Source organism: Ranitomeya variabilis, chromosome 4 (assembly GCF_051348905.1).
Source record: "Ranitomeya variabilis isolate aRanVar5 chromosome 4, aRanVar5.hap1, whole genome shotgun sequence".
NCBI classification, from domain to species: Eukaryota; Metazoa; Chordata; class Amphibia; order Anura; family Dendrobatidae; genus Ranitomeya; species Ranitomeya variabilis.
The window spans coordinates 548,203,904-548,226,344 of NC_135235.1; the positions used below are offsets into that span (position 1 = coordinate 548,203,904).

General features: G+C 44.8%; 1 protein-coding gene across 8 annotated transcripts in view; it reads right to left on the reverse strand.

The window, feature by feature from the left end:
- Positions 1-1,355: 1,355 nt before the first annotated feature.
- LOC143765697 (uncharacterized) overlaps positions 1,356-22,441 on the reverse strand; it is a 247,057-nt gene continuing 225,971 nt past the window's right edge. For all 8 annotated transcript variants that reach the window (XM_077252623.1, XM_077252626.1, XM_077252625.1 and 5 more), the window contains one exon: positions 1,356-3,198. In XM_077252623.1, coding sequence (XP_077108738.1) covers positions 3,084-3,198 — 115 coding nt within the window. In that variant the 3' untranslated portion in view covers positions 1,356-3,083. The remainder of the gene's footprint in view (positions 3,199-22,441) is intronic.

Genomic DNA, 22,441 nt, shown 5'->3' on the forward strand with positions numbered 1-22,441 from the left:
AGATAAAACGTGGGAACAATCGGAAAATCAGGAAGAAGGGCCCCTCTCATCTTGTGGGTGATTGCTGAACACTCCACCCCTTCATCCAGAAGACTCTTAAGTTTCTGCTGGAATGAGGGGAGTGGGATGGAGTCAAGTTTCTTATAATGCTCGGGTTGCAGAAGCTGTCGAAAAGCCTCAGCCTCATAAAGCGACACCGGCCAGATCACAACGTTGCCCCCCTTGTCGGCCCGCTTAATAACTATATCCTTCATGGCTTTAAGTTCTTTGATAGCTCTCCTTGAAACGGGGGTAAGATTATCATGAACAATATCTGGGTTCAACTTATTGAATTCCTCCCGGACCAATTGTACAAAAATCTCTACTGAAGGGCAGGCGGACAAGGGGGGAAAAAGTTGTGAACGTCAGTGTAAAAATATAGGTGCTGAAGAAGGTTCAGTCTGAGCGTTCTCAGACTCCAAGCCTTCCAGGTCCATCAGGACCTGTAGGTCAATTGGAGATAGAGAAGGATCACGTTTAGGAGCAAAATATTTTTTCAAAACCAATTTTCTAGCGAAAAGTTCTAGATCTTTAATCAAGGTAAAGCTGTCAGAGCCCTCTGTGGGAGAAAAAGAGAGACCCAAAGAAAGTACCTCCAATTGAGGTTTAGTTAAGGTATGTTGTGATAGATTTATTACCTTTAGAATCTCTTGGCTTTTTTGTCTCTCATATTGTATTGATGTTTTTTCTTTTTGGCTGCTGGTGTGAGGGAAAATCACGGGTGAGGGCCGGAGCCCGGTCTGCCGTCTATGAGAGTGGATCCTATGTCTAAAAAAGATCTCAACATGTTCCCTCTGAGGCTGTAGACAAGCTAGAAATTGATTGAGATCTAGGCTGTTTTTTAGGTAGTTTTTGACGCCACCGATAGACTCGATTAAGTTGGTAATCTTCTAGGTCTCGTAAATAATTTTTTGTTTTATTGTTTTGAATTTCCAAATTCCCACTTAGAGAGTTCCTCTTCCAAGGCTAAATCAAATTTTTTACACTCGTCACCAGAGATTTTATTTTGAATCTGTTCTCGTGTAGTCTCGATCTCTTTTTTAAGAGACTCTAGGGATCTCTTATCGACTCCCACCAGTAGCTCCAACAGAGTCCTTGAGCACTTAGTGAGAGTTTCCTCCCACTTGGACGTGAAGGCAGAATCTTCCACGTCCAGTGTAGGAAATAGTTGGACACGCAGTCCCCTGGGAATAATATCTTTTTGTAAGTAGTTTTCCAGGGCTGCCTTGTTCCACCAGATTTTTGTTCTCTTTTTGAGAAGATCCCTGATTTTCAGCTTCAAGTCTTTAAGGTCACATGTATCTTTATCGTTCAACTGTTTCTCACCAAACACCGTCCTGAGTTGTGTTACCCAGGTTTTGTCCCGTTTCTTAAAATCCATGTAACCTATAGGAGGGTCTGTAGACACAATAAAGAGTCAGAAAAAACACCTAAACAATGGTACCCTCTCGGCCAGCAGGGGGCATACCTCTAGGCTTAACCATATGCACCTAAAACAGCTTAGAACGCACCAGACTAATCAAATAGTACCTAGATCCCAAGGATCGTATTGAAAATGGTCATAAACCAAAAGTCTGTGCTTAAAAAATAGAGGTATAGAGAATAATGTATACAAAATTTAATTTATTAGAGTATTAAATATACACAAACGTATTATAGAATATAGCAATTCATGGACAAAAGTTAGTAGCGAAAAACAGCTAAAAGATAGCATGTAAAGATGGCAAAAAACAATGCTAAAGATAACATGAAACAACAATTTTGAGCGTCCCACTCTTACTGCAGACCAAAAAATGCTAAAACAGTCTAGGATGGGGTAGCACTCCTAAATATGCGCAAAATATAAAGGTAAGTGAACCCCCATAATCATCCCCTGAATATGATAACATAGCAGGGAATGTGTGACATAATCTAGGCAACATAGTTACATATGCGATATATATATAGTAAAAACGTTATACCGTTACCTTGAGACATGTTCACAATAGATAGCAAGGAATGGCAGGCAGAGGGAAGCCTCGACGCGCGTTTCACCTAAATGGCTTTGTCAGGAGGCGTGGCCGTTAAAAGGAAGGGGCTGGGGTATATGTACCAACTTGGGGAGGCTGATGGTCCAATCGGCGCACCTCCTAGGATGATGCGATTAGCTACCAGACAGCCGGGCAAGCCGCGCGTCACAGGGTATGGGCAGGAGGACAAACGTCATCTCCGCCCATCCCCATGGCAACGCGGCCAGCCCACAACGCCATCCAGGGAATCACAGCGCATACCAGGGGTGCGCGCGGACCGGTAACAGCTGAAAAAGAGGAATATATATATGCAGTGATAGTAGGAAAGAGGTAGGTAACAGCGGTGATCAGATCAAAAAGTGGATCCACATACTGCGGTCAAACATGGCAGAGTACGCCGACCTCACGTGACACAACAAGGGCGGGGAGATCATCAACCCCACCTATCTTCTAGACAGCGCAGCCAAATAACAGCGGCGCTGAAAGGAAATAAACGCATGCATAGAGTGTCTAAAGGCAGATAAGCAGGAGACAGATAAAACAAATGAAATATCTAGCACATAGTAGTATGTGTGGGCTACATGTGAAGGTCCATATATGAAAAGACAGTCAATGCTAAAATGTACTCGGTAGTAATAACAGAAGTAGAATATCTATATAGTTAATAATTTATCAGGATTAAAGTCATTAGAGGTAATATATCTTATATCAGGATATTCTCATAAATTAAAGATATGCCAACACATGCAGAATCATACATACCAACTATAACAAAAATACAGAGAATATACAAATAAATTACAGTTACGCTTAGCATGCCAGTCAAATTCCTATCACTACATATAAGTATTTATCTGTAAACAGGTGATGGAACAAAGAATAATGCGCTCCGCATGTAAGTGAACCGCAGGCATATATGCGTACTGTTACTGAGGGTTATTTCCGTTGCCATGTCATCTATATTCCATCACGGCGATATCCGAAAAGTTATAGCGTAGGATGAATGTTGGTACTATTTTAGCGTTCTTCATTTGTTCATCCCAATGAATAGAAGAAGTACATAAGTCCGGAAAGGATTAAACATAAGGACATCCTCCAAAGATTCCTCCCAATAATAGACAGGGTGAAAGAGAACGAGTAAGAACGACATCTAGATCAAAATGAGATAGCAAAGCAAATTAATATAAATACATAACATAAATACGATAGTACAACCCAAAAGGTCAAAAAACACAGAATGGAGATAAAAAAGCCCCAGACCTAAAAGGAAATAAAAAAAAAGCTCAAAATTAAAGAAAAGGCTTGAAGCTGATTGCCTCGTTGAGGCCTAACGGTGAAAGTGTATTCAACGTGACCATCCAACGTGTTTCTTTTTGCAGGAGTCTCTGTTTGATATTACCGCCCCTGATCCCCATATAGACGTGGTCAATCCCACGGAAACTGAGGCCTTTTGGATTGCTATGGTGGGCCTCAAAAAAATGTCTAGGGATGGATTTTAACAGGGCGGGTTCGAGACACTTTGCCGAGTTGTTAATATCTCTAATGTGTTCCTGAACACGAACTTTGAATGGTCTTGTCATGCCGATATAAATCCGATTGCAGGGGCATTGGGCGTAGTAAACAATAGCTTCCGTATTACAGGTGATGTGATGTACTATCCTGTAGTTTTTGTCCCCAGCGGAGTTTGAGAATTCTTTCGTCCTGCGGATATATCTACAGGCTGAGCAGTTGCCGCAGGGGAAACAACCCCAAGGGGGACCCTTAAGACTGGTGCCAAAGGGATTACTCTTCGGGGGTACGTAGTGGCTATCGCACAACACATCTCCTAATGTACGAGATCTACGCCAAGTAATGAGTGGATAAGAGGTTAACTGGCTGGACAGATCCCTGTCCGCGAGTAAGATCGGCCAATGTCTTCTAAAGATATCACCAATTTTCGACCAATTTGAGTTAAATTTTGTGATAAACCATGGTGCTGAATCGGTATCCCTAGGGGACTGTTATGATCCTTAGTGGCTGAGGATCACAGAACTGACGAGCTAAGTAACTGAACATAGAACGAGCTCTAGGGAGGTGGTAACTGGACTGACCGCAATTCTGATCCTAACCGAACACACTAAAGGTAGCCGGTGAACGTGCCTGAATTCCTAGACGTCTCGACGCAGCCTGAGAAACTAGCTACCCCTAGAGAGAAGAAAGTAAGACCTCACTTGCCTCAGAGAAATAACCCCAAAGATAGAGAAAGCCCCCAACAAATAATAACGGTGAGGTAAGGGGAAAATACAAACGTAGAAATGAAACAGATTCAGCAAATGAGGCCCGCTAATACCAGATAGCAGAAAACAGATAGGAAACTGTGCGGTCAGTAGAAAACCCTATACAAAATATCCACGCTGAGAATTCAAGAACCCCCACACCAACTAACGGTGTGAGGGGAGAAACTCAGCCCCCTAGAGCTACCAGCAAGCGAGGAAATCACATATTAGCAAGCTGGACTAGGACTGATAATAAACCAGGAAACATATTGAACACTGATGATCAAAAAATGAACAAACAGAAACTTAGCTTCTCTTGGAGAGACTGATAACGAAGGTAGTCAGGAGAGATCAAAATAGCACTGAATACATTGACAGCAGGCAACAACTGAAAGTCCAGGTGAGCTAAATAGGAAACCAACCAGCAGATAACGAGACAGCTGATCCCAGCCACAGACCTGCAGAATGACAAAAAGAGCCACCAGAGGGAGCCCAAAGATAGCACTCACACAGTACCACTTGTGACCACAAGAGGGAGCCCAAAAACAGAGTTCACAACAGGGGACTTCTTAGGCGGGCCCGCCAACAGAGAAGGCCTATCTGAATATAAAGCACGGGAATAACCCCTATTGATATCTGCATATCTGTAGCCTCTATTTTTAAAACGTCGCGTTAAATCTGCCGCCTGTTTATGAAATGCGCCATCGTCAGAACAGATGCGACGCATACGCAAAAATTGACCTACCGGTATAGAACTTTTAAGTTTAGGTGGGTGTGACGAAGAGAAGTGGAGGAGCGCATTAGTAGACGTACTCTTACGGAAGACATCAGTAGTAATAGTACCGTCAATGGTTTTTAAAATAGTTACGGTAAGTCAAGAAAGTTGACATAATTTTGACTATAAGTCCAAGTAAGTTACAACTTAATTAAGTCCTGCTCTTTCTCCACTGCTGTCCCTGACTCCCTGTGTGCTGCTGTGCGGCCGGGGCCCCTGACTGTAGGTGAGTACTCACCAGTCACCATTGGGACGTGCCATGCAGAACAGAGAGACAGCAGCCAATGAGCGCTCTCCTCAGTCTGGCGAGGAAAGCGTTCATTGGCCAGCGTCTCTCCCTGCATGACACGCCCCCCTTTTGAACTCCTGCACTCTGCGCGCCACTCTCTCCTTAGCACTGGGTGTTAGCATGATTACAGGAGGGAGTGAGAGGGGCCCGATGTTACATGCTACGGGGCCTGCCTGCAGAGACCACCTTCCACCTCTCCGACCCAGAGCAGTGGCACCAGCGGTATGTCCGCCCCAGGCTGGGGGCCCCTAGGGCAGCGGGGGCCCTAGGCAGCTGCCTAGTCTGCCGGCCCTGATGAGAAGTCACAGATCTCCACTGCCCCATAGTATAACATTGGGCCGAGTGCTATCATACAAAACATCGGATAGCCCTCGGCCGTGTTATACTTGAGTCTTTTCTGACAAAACTTTATACCAATCTATTCCGTTCCCCCTTGCTACAACATGGGGCCTGCAGATTGGACTGCATTTTCAAGATAACATGATTCCCTTTAATTTTTTAACCTGATAATAGCATTAATATATTTTTTTTATTGTACGTGTAATACCAAGCAGAATTGCTTGAAGATCCCAATACTACAGTGTAGTCTTGTAGACTAGGCATCATATGGGGGTTACATATTTAATGAATCTCAGTATTTAAACGCTGTACAGAAATGAAGGCGGAGGGCAGATTGGGCTAGTCTCACAAACAAAAAGAAGTTGTGAACATAACATTAATGGTTAGTGATAAGAAGTAAAATGTCATTGTATATACTGTAAATGTCTCTCTACTGATGTGCACCATCTGTGAGTTATAATGAATGTTGTGTCTATAACAATCACAAATTGGGCCTGAATTCAAGAAAATATCTTGAATATTTTGTACAAAAAATGGCTGAAAAGAAACATGCAATTCTATCTGTGTTAGTGCAACTTTAGCGCTGCGTATTATACAGTGGCATGTAAAAGTTTGAGCACCCCTGGACGAAATTACTGTTATTTGAATAGTTAAGCAAGTTCAAGATGAAAAGATCTCTAAAAAGGCTAAAGTTAAAGATGACACATTTCCTTTGTATTTTAGGCAAAAAAAAAAAATTTAAACTTTTACATTTTAATAATTACAAAAAGGAAAATTAGCCAATGCAAAAGTTTGGGCACCCAGCATGGTTAGTGTCAAACTGTCACGCTCGCGCCCTGACTGGAAGGCGTGAGCACGCGGGGGTATGTGTGGCCCCACTGTGCCACAGACCAAACCTCCCTGGAAGGGGCGTAACTAAGTAGCTTCCTAGGTGTTCGCTGGAGCCTCTGATGGTGAGGTCAGACTTGTGCAATAGGAAGCTACCAGGTACTACTCCAGGGTGGAGTCTGGTTGTGGCTGCTGATCCCACCGGGGAACGGAACATAGACAAGCAAGCGGGCACGGATGGCACATAGGCAGGCAGACGGGTACAACAGGAACACAGGCAGGCGGGCACGGCTGGCTCTCTGGTAGGCAGGCGGGCACGGCTGGCTCTCTGGCAGGACTGGTGGACAAGACTGGTACACTGGAAGAACCGGTAGGGACCGGTCTGCAGGCAGGTATGTAGAACGGGTAAGAACCTGTTCAGACACGAGGACCTAGGAATAAGTAGATAAAGACCGCAAGAGCGGATGCAGAGCGAAAGCACAGGAGCTAGAGCCAAGAACAGAAATGCAGGAGGCGGAGCCAAGTGCAGACAGGCAGGAGGCGGAGCCAAGAGCTGGAGGCGGAGCCAAGTGCAGACAGGCAGGAGGCGGAGCCAAGAGCTGGCGGCGGAGCCAAGTGCAGACAGGCAGGAGGCGGAGCCAAGAGCTGGCGGCGGAGCCAAGTGCAGACAGGCAGGAGGTGGAGCAAAGAGCTGAGGCGCTGGAGGCGGAGCCAAGAGCTGAGGCGCTGGAGGCGGAGCCAAGAGCGGAGGCGCTGGAGGCGGAGCCAAGAGCGGAGGCGCTGGAGGCGGAGCCAAGAGCGGAGGCGGAGCCAAGAGCGGAGGCGCTGGAGGCGGAGCCAAGAGCGGAGGCGCTGGAGGCGGAGCCAAGTAGAACCACAAAGAGCGGAGCCAGGTAGAACCGCAAAGAGCGGAGCCAGGTAGAACCGCAAAGAGCGGAGCCAGGTAGAACCGCAAGGAGCGGAGCCAGGTAGAACCGCAAGGAGCGGAGCCAGGTAGAACCGCAAGGAGCGGAGCCAGGTAGAACCGCAAGGAGCGGAGCCAGGTAGAACCGCAAGGAGCGGAGCCAGGTAGAACCGCAAGGAGCGGAGCCAGGTAGAACCGCAAGGAGCGGAGCCAGGAAGAACCGCAAGGAGCGGAGAGGTGCTGCGGGAGGGGTCTCTGCAGCAAAGCTGAGCAGAGCCACAAAGAATGTGGAGAGAAGCTGCAGCAAGGGATAACTGCAACAGCAGAAGATAAGCAGAGTACAAAGGAGCAGAAACGCAGAAGTGAGGAGCAGTGGTAAAGTAACAAAGGTTCAGAGCAGGCAGAGCTGCAAGAGTGCGGAGTGAAAGCAGACTGAGAATACAAGGAAAGACAACAGGGAAGGAAGCCAAAGACTAGGAGACCGAGGTAAGACTAAGTGCAGACAAGGCAATGGAACAAGACACAAGGACAAAGACACTGGGACCAGGATATACTGCCTCCTGGTGGGCGGACAACAAGACCAAGGAAATCCAGGAACAAGATGTGCACACTGTCACTGGGTTGGTGCAGGCATGAACAAAATAGTCCAAGTATAGGAAAGAATCAGCCGCACTCAAATGGTTGAAAGTTCAGCAAACTGTGTAGTTTCTTTAATAACATATACAATAAACATCACCAGGTGCTTTTTTAGGAGGTAACTGGGTGGCGGACTTATTCAATTCGGGTAACGTTTCGACCCCAGCGGGTCTTTATCAAAACCTCACTTATGCCGAAGAGGTAGAGGAAAGGAGAAAGAGCCGAGTTCCCATAGGGCAGCTCTGGTGGAGTTGTGTGGAAGCGCATCCGCCTGGCGGATGCGCTTCCACACAACTCCACCAGAGCTGCCCTATGGGAACTCGGCTCTTTCTCCTTTCCTCTACCTCTTCGGCATAAGTGAGGTTTTGATAAAGACCCGCTGGGGTCGAAACGTTACCCGAATTGAATAAGTCCGCCACCCAGTTACCTCCTAAAAAAGCACCTGGTGATGTCTATTGTATATGTTATTAAAGAAACTACACAGTTTGCTGAACTTTCAACCATTTGAGTGCGGCTGATTCTTTCCTATACTAAGACCAAGGAAATAACACAGAGAATCCTCCAGAGAGGGAGTAACTCAGAGCAAGGCCAGGCAAACTCAGAAGCAAGACACTAACTGAGCTAACACATTGCACAGGCCCAGAACACTGGGTGAAGCTGCACTATATACTGGAGGCCTCTTGGTAATTGGTCAGGAACAGATTGGACAGATGCACCTGATTGCTATAAGAACCAGAGAGTTCAGGCGCCGCCCCTCTATACACAGAACCATGAAGCATGCAGAGAGCAGAGACACAGAACATGGAGCTGGCAAGAAACAGAAACCACATCATGGCCTGGAGCAGTGGGTAAGATAGTGTGAGAAATGCGAGGCCATGCCGTGATGCCAGCAGAGTTGTTACAGTTAGTACCTAGTAGCACCCCCTTTTGAAAGTATCACAGCTTGTAATTGCTTTTTGTAGCCAGATAAGAGCCTTTCAATTCTTTGGGGGATTTTCATCCATTCTTCCTTGGAAAATTCTTCCAGTTCAGGGAGATTCCTGGGTCGTCTTGCATGCACTGCTATTTTGAGATCTAGCCACAGATTTTCAGTGATGTTCAGATCAGGCGACTATGAGGGCCATTGTAAAACCTTCAACTTGTGCCTTATGAGGTAGTCTATTGTAGATGTTGACGTGTGTTTAGAATCATTATCCATTTGTAGAAGCCATCCTCTTTTCAACGTCAGCTTTTTTACAGATGGTGTTATGTTTGCATCAAGAATTTGTTGAAATTTCTTCATTGAATCTACTCTACCGCCTACCCATTAAATGTTCCCCGTGCCATTGGCTGCAACACAGTCCCAAAGCATGATTGATCCATCCCAATGTTCTTTCCCTGAAATTCTGTGCCTTTTCCTCTCCACACATATCTTTGATTGTTGCCATTGAGTTCTATTTTAACCTCATCAGTTCAAAGTTTTGGTTAGGAAGTTATAAGGGTTAAAGTTGACGAGCGATTTCTCATTTTTACAGCAAGATGTACACAACCATTTTTTCAGGGACCACCTCACATTTGAAGGGACTTTTAGGGGCCTATATGAGAGACAATACCCCAAAGTGACACCATTCTAAAAACTGCACCCCTTAAGGTGCTCAAAAACCACATTCAATAAATTTATTAACTCTTCAGATGCTTCACAGGAATTAATTGAAAGTGGAAGGAAAAAAAAATAAACATTAACCGTATACACTTGAGTATAAGCTGAGTTTTTCAACACATTTTTTTGTGCTGAAAACGCCCCCTTGGCTTATATTCGAGTCATTGTCCCAGAAGACGACCGGGGAGGTGGAGCAGAGGGTCACAGGAGTCAGGAGCCGGCGGCTGCAGCTAAGTCCTGTGTGCTGGCAGTGAATATTCATTTCTTTAACAGAGCGGCACCGTGTCAGATGAAACCGCTGGCTTCCAGCGGTAAGTTTTTTTCACAAATTGTTTCCTTTAGAACCATTTTTTTTACTTTCACAAGGGTAGGTGGAGAAAATGGACCATACAATTTGTTGCGCAAATTCTCCGGAGCATGTCAATACCCCATATGTGGAGGAAAACCACTGTTTGGGAGCCCAGCAGGGCTTGAAAGGGAAGAAGCGCCATTTGACTTTGAGTATAACATTTGTTGGCATAATTACATCTCTAGAATCCGCCCTTTTCTCACTATAGAAACAAGAAAAACCCTCACTGTCGCCCTGATCCACTCCCGCCTGGACTACTGCTACTTAATTGGCCTACCTCTCACTCGACTTTCCCCTCTCCAGTCTATCCTTAATGCAGCAGCCAGGGTCGTCTATCTAGCTAATCGTTACTCAAACGCGTCCGCTCTTCGCCAGTCATTACACTGGCTGCCCATTCATTACAGGATACAATTCAAAGTACTTGTTCTCACCCACAAAGCTCTTCACAGTGCAGCACCCCCTTACATCCCCTCCCTAATTTCTGTCTATCGGCCTAACCGACCTCTGCGCTCTGCAAATGACTTTCGACTAACCTCTGCACTAATCAGTACTGTTATGATCTGGTGGCCTAAGAGCAGCATGAGACGTACTCTGGAGAAGGTGGTACCTGTACTGACCGCAGACCCTGAACTTAACACTGCAACTAGAAGTAGCCGTGGAATGTACCTAGCGCTCCCTAGACATCTCGACACAGCCGGAGGACTAATTACCCCTAGAGATAGAAAAGGGAAAACTATCTTGCCTCAGAGAAAATCCCCAAAGGATAGACAGCCCCCCACAAATATTGACTGTGAGAGGAGAGGGAAAAAACATACACAGACTGAAATGAGAATTTAGCAAAGGAGGCCACTTCTAGCTAAATAGAAAGGATAGGACAGAGTACTATGCGGTCAGTATTAAAACACTAGAAAATATCCACCACAGAAAATACAAAATCTCCACAGCTAACTAAAGATATGGAGGGTATATCTGCATCTCCAGAGATACCAGCTTGGCTAAACAAATCCTTATACAGACCAAGCTGCACAAGACAAAAACATGGAAAAGAACTGAACAATAAGGCCACAGCATGTGGACAGCAAAAATCAAGGCCAGAACTTATCTTTGTTGAAATGAACTGCAAAGCAGAAGAGACCAGGCAGGGATGTGAATCCTCCAGGAACAATGGACAACTGGCACTGACTAAAGGGTGAAGCAAGACTAAATAGCCCAGTCAAAATTGCAAAAAGTGAACACACCTGATAAATGCTGCGATTCAGAGACAGCAGCGCTACCACTTACAACCACCGGAGGGAGCCCAAGAGCAGAATTCACAACACCGTACCTCCCACTCCCAACTACAAGACTTCTCCCGTGCTGCGCCAATCCTCTGGAATGCTCTACCCCAAGAAATTAGGACCATCCACAATTTGCATAGTTTTAGGCGCTCCCTGAAAACACATTTGTTCAGAGCGGCCTATCATGTTCCCTAATCAGTTATTTTGTTTGTGTGTAACCCATTCACTACTTCCATCTATCCCCCACTCCCTGAAGATGGCAGGACCATCATTGTAAATACATCATTGTAAATACACACCTGTGCTTTGTATCTCCCCCACCTCATTGTAGATTGTAAGCTCTCACGAGCAGGGTCGTCTTGTGTTGCTTTAATTATTGTATTGTTAACATTGTTACTTATGACTGTTGTGTTTGAAGCTGTTAAACTGTAAAGCGCTGCGGAATATGTTGGCGTTATATAAATAAAGATTATTATTATTAGCGGACGCCATGTCGTGTTCAGAGAGCCACTGATGTGCCTAAACAGTGGAAATCCCCCACAAGTGACACAATTTTCAAAACTAGACCTCTCAGGGAACTTATCAAGATGTGTGATGAGCACCTTGAAACCCACATGTGCTTCACAGAAGATAAAATATTGAGCCGGAAAAAAAAAAAATCAAATTTTTCCCATAAAAATGTTTTTTAGCTCTAAATTTTGCATTTTCATAAGGATAACAGGAGAAATGTCACAGTACAATTTGTTGTGCATTTTGTCCTGAGTATGCAGATACCCAATATGTGGAAGAAAACTACTGTTAGGATGCAGGGCTTGGAAGGGAAGGAGCGCCTTTGACTTTTTTAATGCAAAATTTGCCAGAATATTTAGCAGACATCATGTTGCATTTGGAGAGCCCCTGATGTGCCTAAACAGTTGAAACCCCTCACAAGCGACACCATTTTGGAAACTATACCCATCAGGGAACTTATCTAGATAGATGGTGAGCACCTTGAAATCCCAGGTCCTTCACAGAAGTTTATAATGTTGAGACATGAAAATAATTAAAAAAAAATCATATTTTTCCCACAAAAAAGTTTTTTTAGCCCCAAAAATTAGTTTTTGCACCACCATATTTTGATGCCTATAATTTTTCCAAATTTTGGCTGACAGAGTCATGTTAGGGCTTCATTTTTGCAAGACAAGTTGATGTTTTTATTGGTATGATTTTCAGGCACATGACATTTTGTGATCGCTTTCTATTCTGATTTTTGGGAGATAGAATGAACAGAAACCAGCAATAAAGAAATTGTTTTTCTTTCTTTTTTTTTTTATACCATTCCGCATGTGGTAAAATTGATAAGGCAGCTTTATTCTTTGGGTCAATAAGATTACAGAGATAACCCATTTAAATTTTTTTTATGTTTTGGTGCTTTTACACAATAAAAACTATTTAATAGAAAAAGATTATTTTTGTATCGCTTTATTCTCAGAGCTTTGTGGTAGCTTGTTTTTTTTTGCTTGACAAGATCACGTTTTCAGCTGTACCATGTTCACATGTTCACACATTGCGGTTTTTACCGAGGAAACGCAGCGATTTTGCCGCTGCGGGTCCGCTGCAGTTTCCATTGCTTTTACATTAACATGTAAACCTATGGAAACCGCAAACCGCTGTGCACATGCTGCGGGAAAAACCGCGCAGAAACGCAGCGGTTTATATTCCGCAGTATGTCACTTCTTTCTGCGGAACTGCAGCGGTTCTGCACCCATAGACCTCCATTGTGAGGGTCAAACCCGCAGTAAAACCCGCAGATGAAAAAATATCTGCGGGTTTTATGCGGTTATGGGTGTAGAAACCGCTGCAGCAGGAAGTGCGGGGAAGCGGGAGGAAGTGCGTGGGCGGAAGTGCGTGGGCGGAGTGTGGTCCTGTATCCCGAAGTGACCGTCAGCATGGAGGCATATCGTCGCATGGGGATCGATGTCGGTCATTTGATCGATTTGGTATGTATGTGTGTGTATCTGTGTGAAGTCTGTGTGTGTGCGTCTGTCTGTGTGTGTGTGTGTGTGTCCCCATGCGACGATAGTGCCACCCAATTGTGCTAAGTCGCCGTATGGGACTACTGCTCCCATCCGGTATTAGGATGGGAGAGTTGTCCCTGTGTCCGGCGACTTAGCACAATTGTAAGTAACACAAAACACAAACACATACAATAAACGTAACATACATGACACACAGTACATACAACATAGAGTATATACTCACCATGCAGCACACTGGTACGCGAAGCCCTCGGTCCCCTAGGGAAAAAGTCCCCAAAAAATAAACCAAATCCATACTCCCTGTCCGCACAATCCAAAACCGAGTGTCCCATGCCGATCGCTTGCTCTCCGGCGATACACTGCCAGGAGCGAAGCTCCTAGCAGTGTATCGCGTACTTTACCGGAGATCAGTGGCTCCGGCGTCTCTATTTACGGCACTACAGCTGCGTGTGAACTTTCCCACGCAGTAGTGCCGTAAAGCGAGAGTACCGGGGTCAATGACCGCCGGTAAACTCTCGCGCATGCGCAGTAACACACCAACAGGTGCCGGAGCACCTGTCAGTGTGTTGCAGCAGCCATGGAGAGCAGACACATCTCCGGATGTGTCTGTTCTCCATGGCAGATTGTCGTGGGACACTCGTTATGGGATTTCTGCGGACAGGGCCAGGTAGTATGAATTTGGTTTGTTTTTTTATTTCTGTTGCAGGTCGAGGGTCTTCAGATGGATTGAGAGTACAATAAAGTGTTTGTCAAAAAGTGGGTGTCTTTATTTCATTAAAATATTTTTTCTAGTGTCTGTGTTTTTTTTATAACCCTTTAATAGGATTAGTAATGGATAGGTGTCTTATTGACGCCTCTCCATTATTAACCGGGCTTAATGCCACCTTACAATAGCAAGGTGGCATTAACCCCTCATTACCCCATATCCCACTGCTACACGGGAGTGGGAAGAGAGGGGCTAAGTGCCGGAATTGGCACATCTTTTTGATGCGCCTTTTCTGGGGCGGCTGCGGGCATCTATTTGTAGCCGGGGGGGGGGGGGGGCAAATATCCATGGCCCATTTCCTAGGCTATGAATATAAGCCCACGGCTGTCTGCGTAGCCTTTCTGGCCTAAAAATATAGGGGGACCCCAACACTTTTTTGGGAGGCTCTCCCTATATTTGAGAGCCAGAAAGGCTACGCAGACAGCTGTGGGCTTCATATTCCTAGCCTTGGAACAGCCATGGGTATTTTAACCCCTTCCTGTGCCACAAATATTTGCCCACGGCTGTCTGCCTAGGTTTTCTGGCCTAAAAATATAGGGGGACCCCAACACTTTTTTTGGGGGGCTCTCCCTATATTTGAGAGCCAGAAAGGCTACGCAGACAGCTGTGGGCTTCATATTCATGGCCTGGGAACAGCCAGGGGTATTTTAACCCCTTCCTGGGCCACTAATATTGGCCCACGGCTGTCTGCCTAGCCTTTCTGGCCAAAAAATATAGGGGGACCCTACGCAATTTTTTTACGGGGCCCCCTATATTTTTGTGCCAGAAAGGCAACGCAGACAGCTGTGGTTTAATATTCCTAGCCTGGGAACAGCCAGGGGTATTTTAACCCCTTCCTGGGCCACTAATATTGGCCGAGGGCTGTCTGCCTAGCCTTTCTGGCCTAAAAATATGGTGGGACCCTATGCAATTGTTTTTTGGGTGGTCCCCATATACATATTTTTTTCCTTTGAATAGGATTCTGGATTTGTGTCTTATTGACGCCTCTCCATTATTCACCGGGCTTAATGCCACCTTACAATAGCAAGGTGGCATTAACCCCTCATTACCCCATATCCCACCGCTACAAGGGAGTGGGAAGAGAGGGGCTAAGTGCCGGAATCGGCGCATCTTTTTGATGCGCCTTTTCAGGGGCGGCTGCGGGCTTCTATTTGTTGCCAGGGGGGGGGGGGGCAAATATCCATGGCCCCTTTCCTAGGCTATGAATATAAGCCCACGGCTGTCTGCATAGCCTTTCTGGCCTAAAAATATAGGGGTACCCCAACACTGTTATTAGTGTTGGTGTTGAGATTAGGGTTATGGTTTTGAAAGCTAGAGTGTTGAGTGTAGAGTGTCTTGCAGGTTGCAAACAAGCTGTGGCAGCGGCAATCCAGAGCTTATCGTGAGCCCACCCAGCAACATATGTAGCCGCACGCCCCGCTCTGGATTGAAGGCGCCAGAGCTTGTTTTTAACCTGCGACACACGAACGTGTTTATTGGTGTTTGTGTTTTTTGTTTGTCCTTGGGTTCATGTAGGGGTTATTTTTAAATATATTCCAACTTTTGAAAACCATTTCTTTAACATTACTTTGCCGTTCGATATAGTATGAAATGACACTATTGTATTCATTGTAGGTTCGTGATTATCCTGCCCTTTGGGACCCTGCAGATGAGTCTTACAAAGACAAGTATTTCCGTCAGCTTGCATGGACCAAAATTTTGCGTGACATGTTTCCGGAATGGGACAACTATCCAGGGGCAACACAACTGCAAATTGGTAATTATAATTTTATTTAGTAATTAAAAATTGATTTTATTACAAATGTACTTTGATTATATATCTAAAAATTCCTTGTTTTTTCTTTACATTTTTTTTGTAGAAAAAGATGTGAAGCAAAGGTGGCGCTCCGTCAGGGACAGGTTTAATAAATTCATCAATACCTGCGCTAGAAGTGGCTCGTCACCAAGTAAAAAAACCTTCCCATTTAGCGACGAGCTCCAATTCCTTGTCACCAGCCGGACATTGCGGAGGTAATTTAGAAACCACAAATATACATGTAGCGTGTTTCCATGTGCACTTGCACAGTTGGCTGTGTATTCAACCCTGTGTCCTGCCACCACGTTAAACACGCTGCATCAAAATGTGATAGTATAGTGAAGACAGGATTTTCATAAATCCCGTCAGCACTATGCTTCTAAATACAAAGGTGTCATACCTACCCTACGTAACCACACATGCGTTGTGTGTCTTGACACCACTTCCTTTTCTATTTAACTTGCGTTGGCGCTTCCACTCCACAAGATTATTTATTTATAATATGTGGTGATAACGCATGACTTACATGAAAACAGGCGTTATCACGACACAAGCAAAATAGTGGACATAAATGTTGACGTAGCTGCCTATTTGCTGCATGTAAAACTTTGCTCCTTCGCAGCCTTCTAAAATTTTATATAAATTATTGTTCTGTTTTTTTCTCACAGGACGGAAGGAAACATGTCAACAGCTGATGTGGATGACACCGACACAGAGGATGGAGCAGGCAGTTCCTCTGGAGTAGGAGGGACCATCTCTCCATCCATTACCACAGATTCAGCTGCATCCACATCCGCTTCAGCAGCTGCTGCATCCACATCTGCTTCAGCAGCTGCTGAAGCATCTGGTTCCGCAGAAGCTGTGAGAATGGAGAAGAGAGCTGCCTATCCGGTGGCAGCAGAGAAAAGAAAAAAAAAAGCCAAGAAGAACAATGATGATCAAACAGTGCAAATTGCAACGGACACCCTTGATTTATTAAAAAAATCTTGCGACGACCATTGTGATTCTTTTGCATTGACTGTAGCAAGGAAGACTCGCTCACTGCCACCGGATAGGCAGTCTCTTTTTATGTCTATGGTCCAGATGTCCCTCACTGCTCTGGAGGACCCTGCTCCAATTGTGCCTTATAACGAGGTTCTAATGGGGGTCTTGGGACTGTTTAGGCCCCGACATAGAACACCGGAACCACCTTCAAGACCACAGTATTTTGGCAGCAGTCATCAAGGCAGTTATGCAGAGAGAGGAACAAATCAGCAACTGGGACCAAGTTCACACACAGACCCTACAAATTACGTGTATTCTCCAGATTATACATATCTGCAGTAAAATCAAAATTGGCTAATGCTCCAGTTGCACGTTGCCTTGACAAGGGGCTGTTTACTTTCTTTCAAATTGAAAAATCTATTATTAAATTTACCAATATTTTGTGTTTGTTAAAATAAAGTTGTTTTTCCAAAATTATTCTCTGGTTTTTAGACAATGGGGACAATGCCTCTATGTCTGACGCTGTCCTGGGTATATGGGCACTGGATTATGGATTGGGGGTTGTGTTACTGTTATGTGTTCACTGCAGTATGAGATATAGAATAGTAAATTTATTAAAACACACCCCTTTTGTTTGATCTACAAAGAAACAAAAGAAAGTTAGCCAAAAAAATTTCTTTATTTAAATTACAACCAAATGTTTTTTTTGGGTTACAAGACAAAAAAAATATAATTAAACACAATTGTGTTGATTGTTGTCGATTCTGATTCTTCGGGATCTTGACTTGTTTTCACAACAGTTTTCAGCGATGTAGGCAACTTTTTTTGGAGGGTCAGTGTTGATGCATCCTTCTCTGCTGGTCAGGCTGCCCAACACCAGCACAGGAGTATTGCCAGTGCACGGCACCTTCAGGACTCATGAAGTAGTCAGTGAAGGACTCTCACACGCACACCCGAGTTGGACGGCCTTCCCAGACCCCCGTTGACCACTGGATTAAATACTGGCTGCTGGTACTCCACATCTACGTCAGTGTTGTACTCACGAGCATAGTTGTGGAGTACACAGCAAGCCTTAATCACAGCGTCAACGGTGTCTGTGTCCAACTGGATGGCAGTGTGAAAGATCCTCCACTGACTAGTCATGATCCCAAAGGTGCATTCCACATATCTGCGTGCACCACTCAGCCGATAATTAAAAATCCTCCGCCGGGCATTCAGTCCCCTTCGTGGGTATGGGTGCAGCAGGGTTGTCGTTAAGGGAAACGCCTCATCCGATACCATCACAAAGGGTACTGGATGTGTGGAACCCGGCAAAGGTCTTGGGGCTGGGAGCGTTCCGCCATCTTGAAGAATTTGCATCCCAATCTGTGACGTTCTCAACACTTGAGAATCCCCAGTACTACCATAGGCACCAACATCAATGGCAACAAATTTGTAATGGGCATCAGCCACCGCCATCAGGACCACTGAAAAATACTTCTTATAATTAAAGAAGCGTGATCCTGATCGTGGTGGCTGCTGAACCCTTACATGTTTACCATCAACTGCACCTATGCAGTTTGGGAAATTGGCCACAGACTGAAAGCCTGCTGCAACCAAGTCTCCTCGGTTGGGGAAGGCATCACCATGGGCTGCAACTTCTGCCAGATGACGGTACATGTGCACCTCACAATTTTAGAGACGGTAGATTTATCAACTCTAAATTGGAGGTGCAGGGATGTATAGCTCTCTCCTGTGGCCAAAAATCTGCAAAGAAACAAAAAAGAATATTAGAAGAGTCACACAAAAATTAAAGTAAACATGTCACAAGTTATGGCCGCTATAATATGCGTCCAGCATCATTCAAGTGTTATGTAAAGCATTCAATAATGCTGGCATTAACACCCGGCACAACTGAAAGGGTGTAAACAAAAACAAAAAAGGCCTGATGGGACTTGTGCACACACACATGCGAGATATGACCGAGTGTTGCATGGTAATCCCCGGACCTGCTGCATGCACTCCGTTGTGGAGCGTGCGGCTCCATGTATTGCTATGCGGGTGCACACTCCGCTCCAGAGTGCGGGAGGCAGGGCTGGGGATTACCATGCGACACTCGGCCGTATCTCACGTGTGTGTGTGTGTGTGTGTGTGTGCTCCCCGCCTACCAGAGGGGTGGGTGTGTGTGTGTGTGTATGTGTGCGAGCAAGAGAGAGAGGGAGAGAGACACCAGACGCAACCGTGGGCTGAATTATAACAACACGGATGGCTTTCAGGGATAAAAGCACTACAGTAAGCGCAGTTACACGGTGGCATGTGATGCTGTCAAATCCCATTCTTCCCTGATGGCGCTGAAATCATGCAGAGCAGGGGAGAATGATGACAGCATCTTCATCACCTGCCGCCAGAGAGCATCGCTTCCTGTAACGCTTAATGCGTGTCATACAGAGGACATCAATGTGTGTTCTCCATGTGCACGTGCGTGGAACACTATGTGGAACGTGCAAATGTTAACAATTTGGCATGTCAGCGTGTTTTGCCAACGGACACACGACCGCCCAAAACAAGCTGACATGTGCATAGATGAGTGGGTCAGTGTCTCCAGGAGATATGAAAAATTTCATCACACATACTGGACACAGAGACGTGTGAAATAGAGACCTAACGACATTCCAACAAAATAATTAGTTAGCAAGGTGATGAGCAGCCTTTCCTCTGCAGAGATGGCCTTCCTCATAAAAGTGTAATGCAGTGTCAAATGGGGTGCCAGGATGGTGAGCAGTCTGTCGAACGCCAGAATGGATAGCCGACAAAAAGAAAGAAATTTGTCAGGATATCTAAAAATTGTAAAAGACAAAAAAAAAAAAAAGGGTTACTTCACATGTAACATTGTTAGAAAAAACAGTGAAATTTGTCTTTCAACAGATTTCAACGTACCTCCTCAAGTCATTGTAAAGGACATAAAAATGCCCCTTCTGTGTGCGCTCTGCTACAAGAGGGTGCACCCACATTCTTTTCTGTGCATGCCTTCTCTGCCGCCGCTGCCTCTAAAATAAAAAAAATATATATATATATATATTGTTTAAAACACAACACTGAGAAAAATATGTCAAACATGCCTGGAAAGCAATGCGGAATATGTAAGGGTACGTGTCCACGTTCAGGATGGCCGGCGTTATCGTCGGAGCGGCAAACCCGCTCTGTGCAAAGCCCCACCCCCTTCTGGGACGCAATGATGCCAGATGTGTTCATTGTACAAATCCGGGATCATCGCACCCCACGCATAGGGCCCTGTGTTATTCCTTGCGGCGGCGCAGCGTCGCCGCAAGGAACACGGACATGCTGCGATCTTAAAAGACGCGCAGCATGTCCGGAGTCGCAGGGCCGACGGATGCGTGTTATCACGCATAGTGGACACGGGATTTCATTAAATCCCCTCCACTATGCTGGAACATCTGCACGCTGCGTGTTTGACGCTGCGGCCCCACGCAGCGTTTCCAGAACTTGGACACGTACCCTTAACCCAATATACCAAAAAAAAACAAAAAAACAGGCATCTGCTTACCTGACGTGTATGACGATTCAGGATTAGCAGCAGCAACCCCAGGATCGCAATCCGGTGTGGCGTGCGGAGCTGGATCTGCGGACTGCGATCTGGCCTACGCTCAGCACTCTGCAGAGCGCTGTCATTCAAAACACGTCCACTCATTTTGGTGTGTTATTCCCAAAATGGAGGAAGGAAGAAGAAAAGGGTTGGACAAGGAAATTACATCATTTCTTTTCTTTTTTTTCCCCACTGCAGTTCAAGCTTTATTTGTGTCAAACACACAGACAATCTGCAGAGAAAACCGCATTAAAAACCACACTAAAAACCGCATCAAAAAACGCACCAAAAAACGCACCTGCGTTTTCTGGCAAGAGCTGCGGTTTTTAGTGCAGAAAAATCCGCAGGGAAATCTGCAATGTGTGAACATGGCCTTATACTCACATTCGTCTTTCTGATCGCGTTTTATTGCACTTTTTTGTTCAGCTGTATGAAGATAAAGCATAGTTTTTTGCCTCGTGTTTTTTTTTTTTTTAAGGTGTTCACTGAAGGGGTTAACTAGTGAGACAGTTTTATGGAGCAAGTCGATGTGGATGCGGCTGTACCAAATATGTGAACTTTTTTGTTTTTACATAAATAAATGTATTTATTGGAATAATATATACTTTTTTTTTTTTGTTCTTTATTTGGGGAATTTTTTAAGTACATTTTTACACTTTTTAATAACTTTTTTTTTTTGATCAGGGGCAGGGGAATTATCCAGCAGTGCAATAAAAAAAAAACTCTGCAGTGGTGCTTTAACAAAAGTTGAAAAGTTGTGAAAAAAAAAAAATAGAAAGTTAAGCTGATCCCGGGTTTTATGTATGTGAAATAAGAGGTAATGATATCTGAGCTTAGGAAAGTGTGAAAAGGCTGTGTACGGCCGGCGTCACACTAGCGAGTTTTACGGACGTATGAGAGGTGCAGAAAATACGGATTGCATACGGTACAATGATTCTCTATGGCCCAGCTCCTATCTGCCGTATTTTACTGATCCGTATTATACGGTCTTGTACGGCCGTAGAAAATCGCAGCATGCTGCGTTTGTTACCGTATTGCGCAAAAAAATCGTCAATGAAAGTCTATGGGGGCGAGAAAAATAAGGATTACACACGGACCATGCGTGTGACTTGCGAGAAATACGCCCCGGTGTTATAGAGAAAAGCCGGCAATTCAGTGCGGTGTACAGTAAAATCACACTGATAGAATAGAATAGGTAGAATAAATGTCTACACATAGAATGGGTATATATGTCAGTGAGACACACATATATATATATATATATATATTTATATTTCATATAGCGCTAGATATCATAAAAGCTGGTAATTCAATTGCCGGCTTTTGCTCTCTCCTTCCCAAACCCGACATGATATGAGACATGGTTTACATACAGTAAACTATCTCATATCCCTTTTTTTATTTTGCATATTCCACACTACTAATGTTAGTAGTGTCTATGTGCAAAATTTGGGCCCTCTAGCGATTAAATTAAAGGATTAAATCGCGGAAAAAATTGGCGTGGGCTCCCGCGCAATTTTCTCCGCCAGAGTGGTAAAGCCAGTAACTGAGGGCAGATATTAATAGCCTGGGGAGGTACTATGGTTATTGGCCCCCCTGGCTAAAAACATCTGCCCCCAGCCACCCCAGAAAAGGCACATCTGGAAGATGCGCCTATTCTGGCACTTGGCCACTCTCTTCCCACTCCCGTGTAGATATCCGGTGGGATATGGGGTAATGAAGGGTTAATGTCACCTTGCAATTGTAAGGTGACATTAAGCCAGATTAATAACGGAGAGGCGTCAATTATGACACCTATCCATTATTAATCCAATAGTACGAAATGGTTAAAAGCACACACATTATTACAAAGTACTTTAATGAAATAAAGACACAGGGTGTTTTAATATTTTATTAGACTCTTAATCCACCTGAAGACCCTCGTTCTGTAAAAAAGGAAAAATAAAAAAACAACAA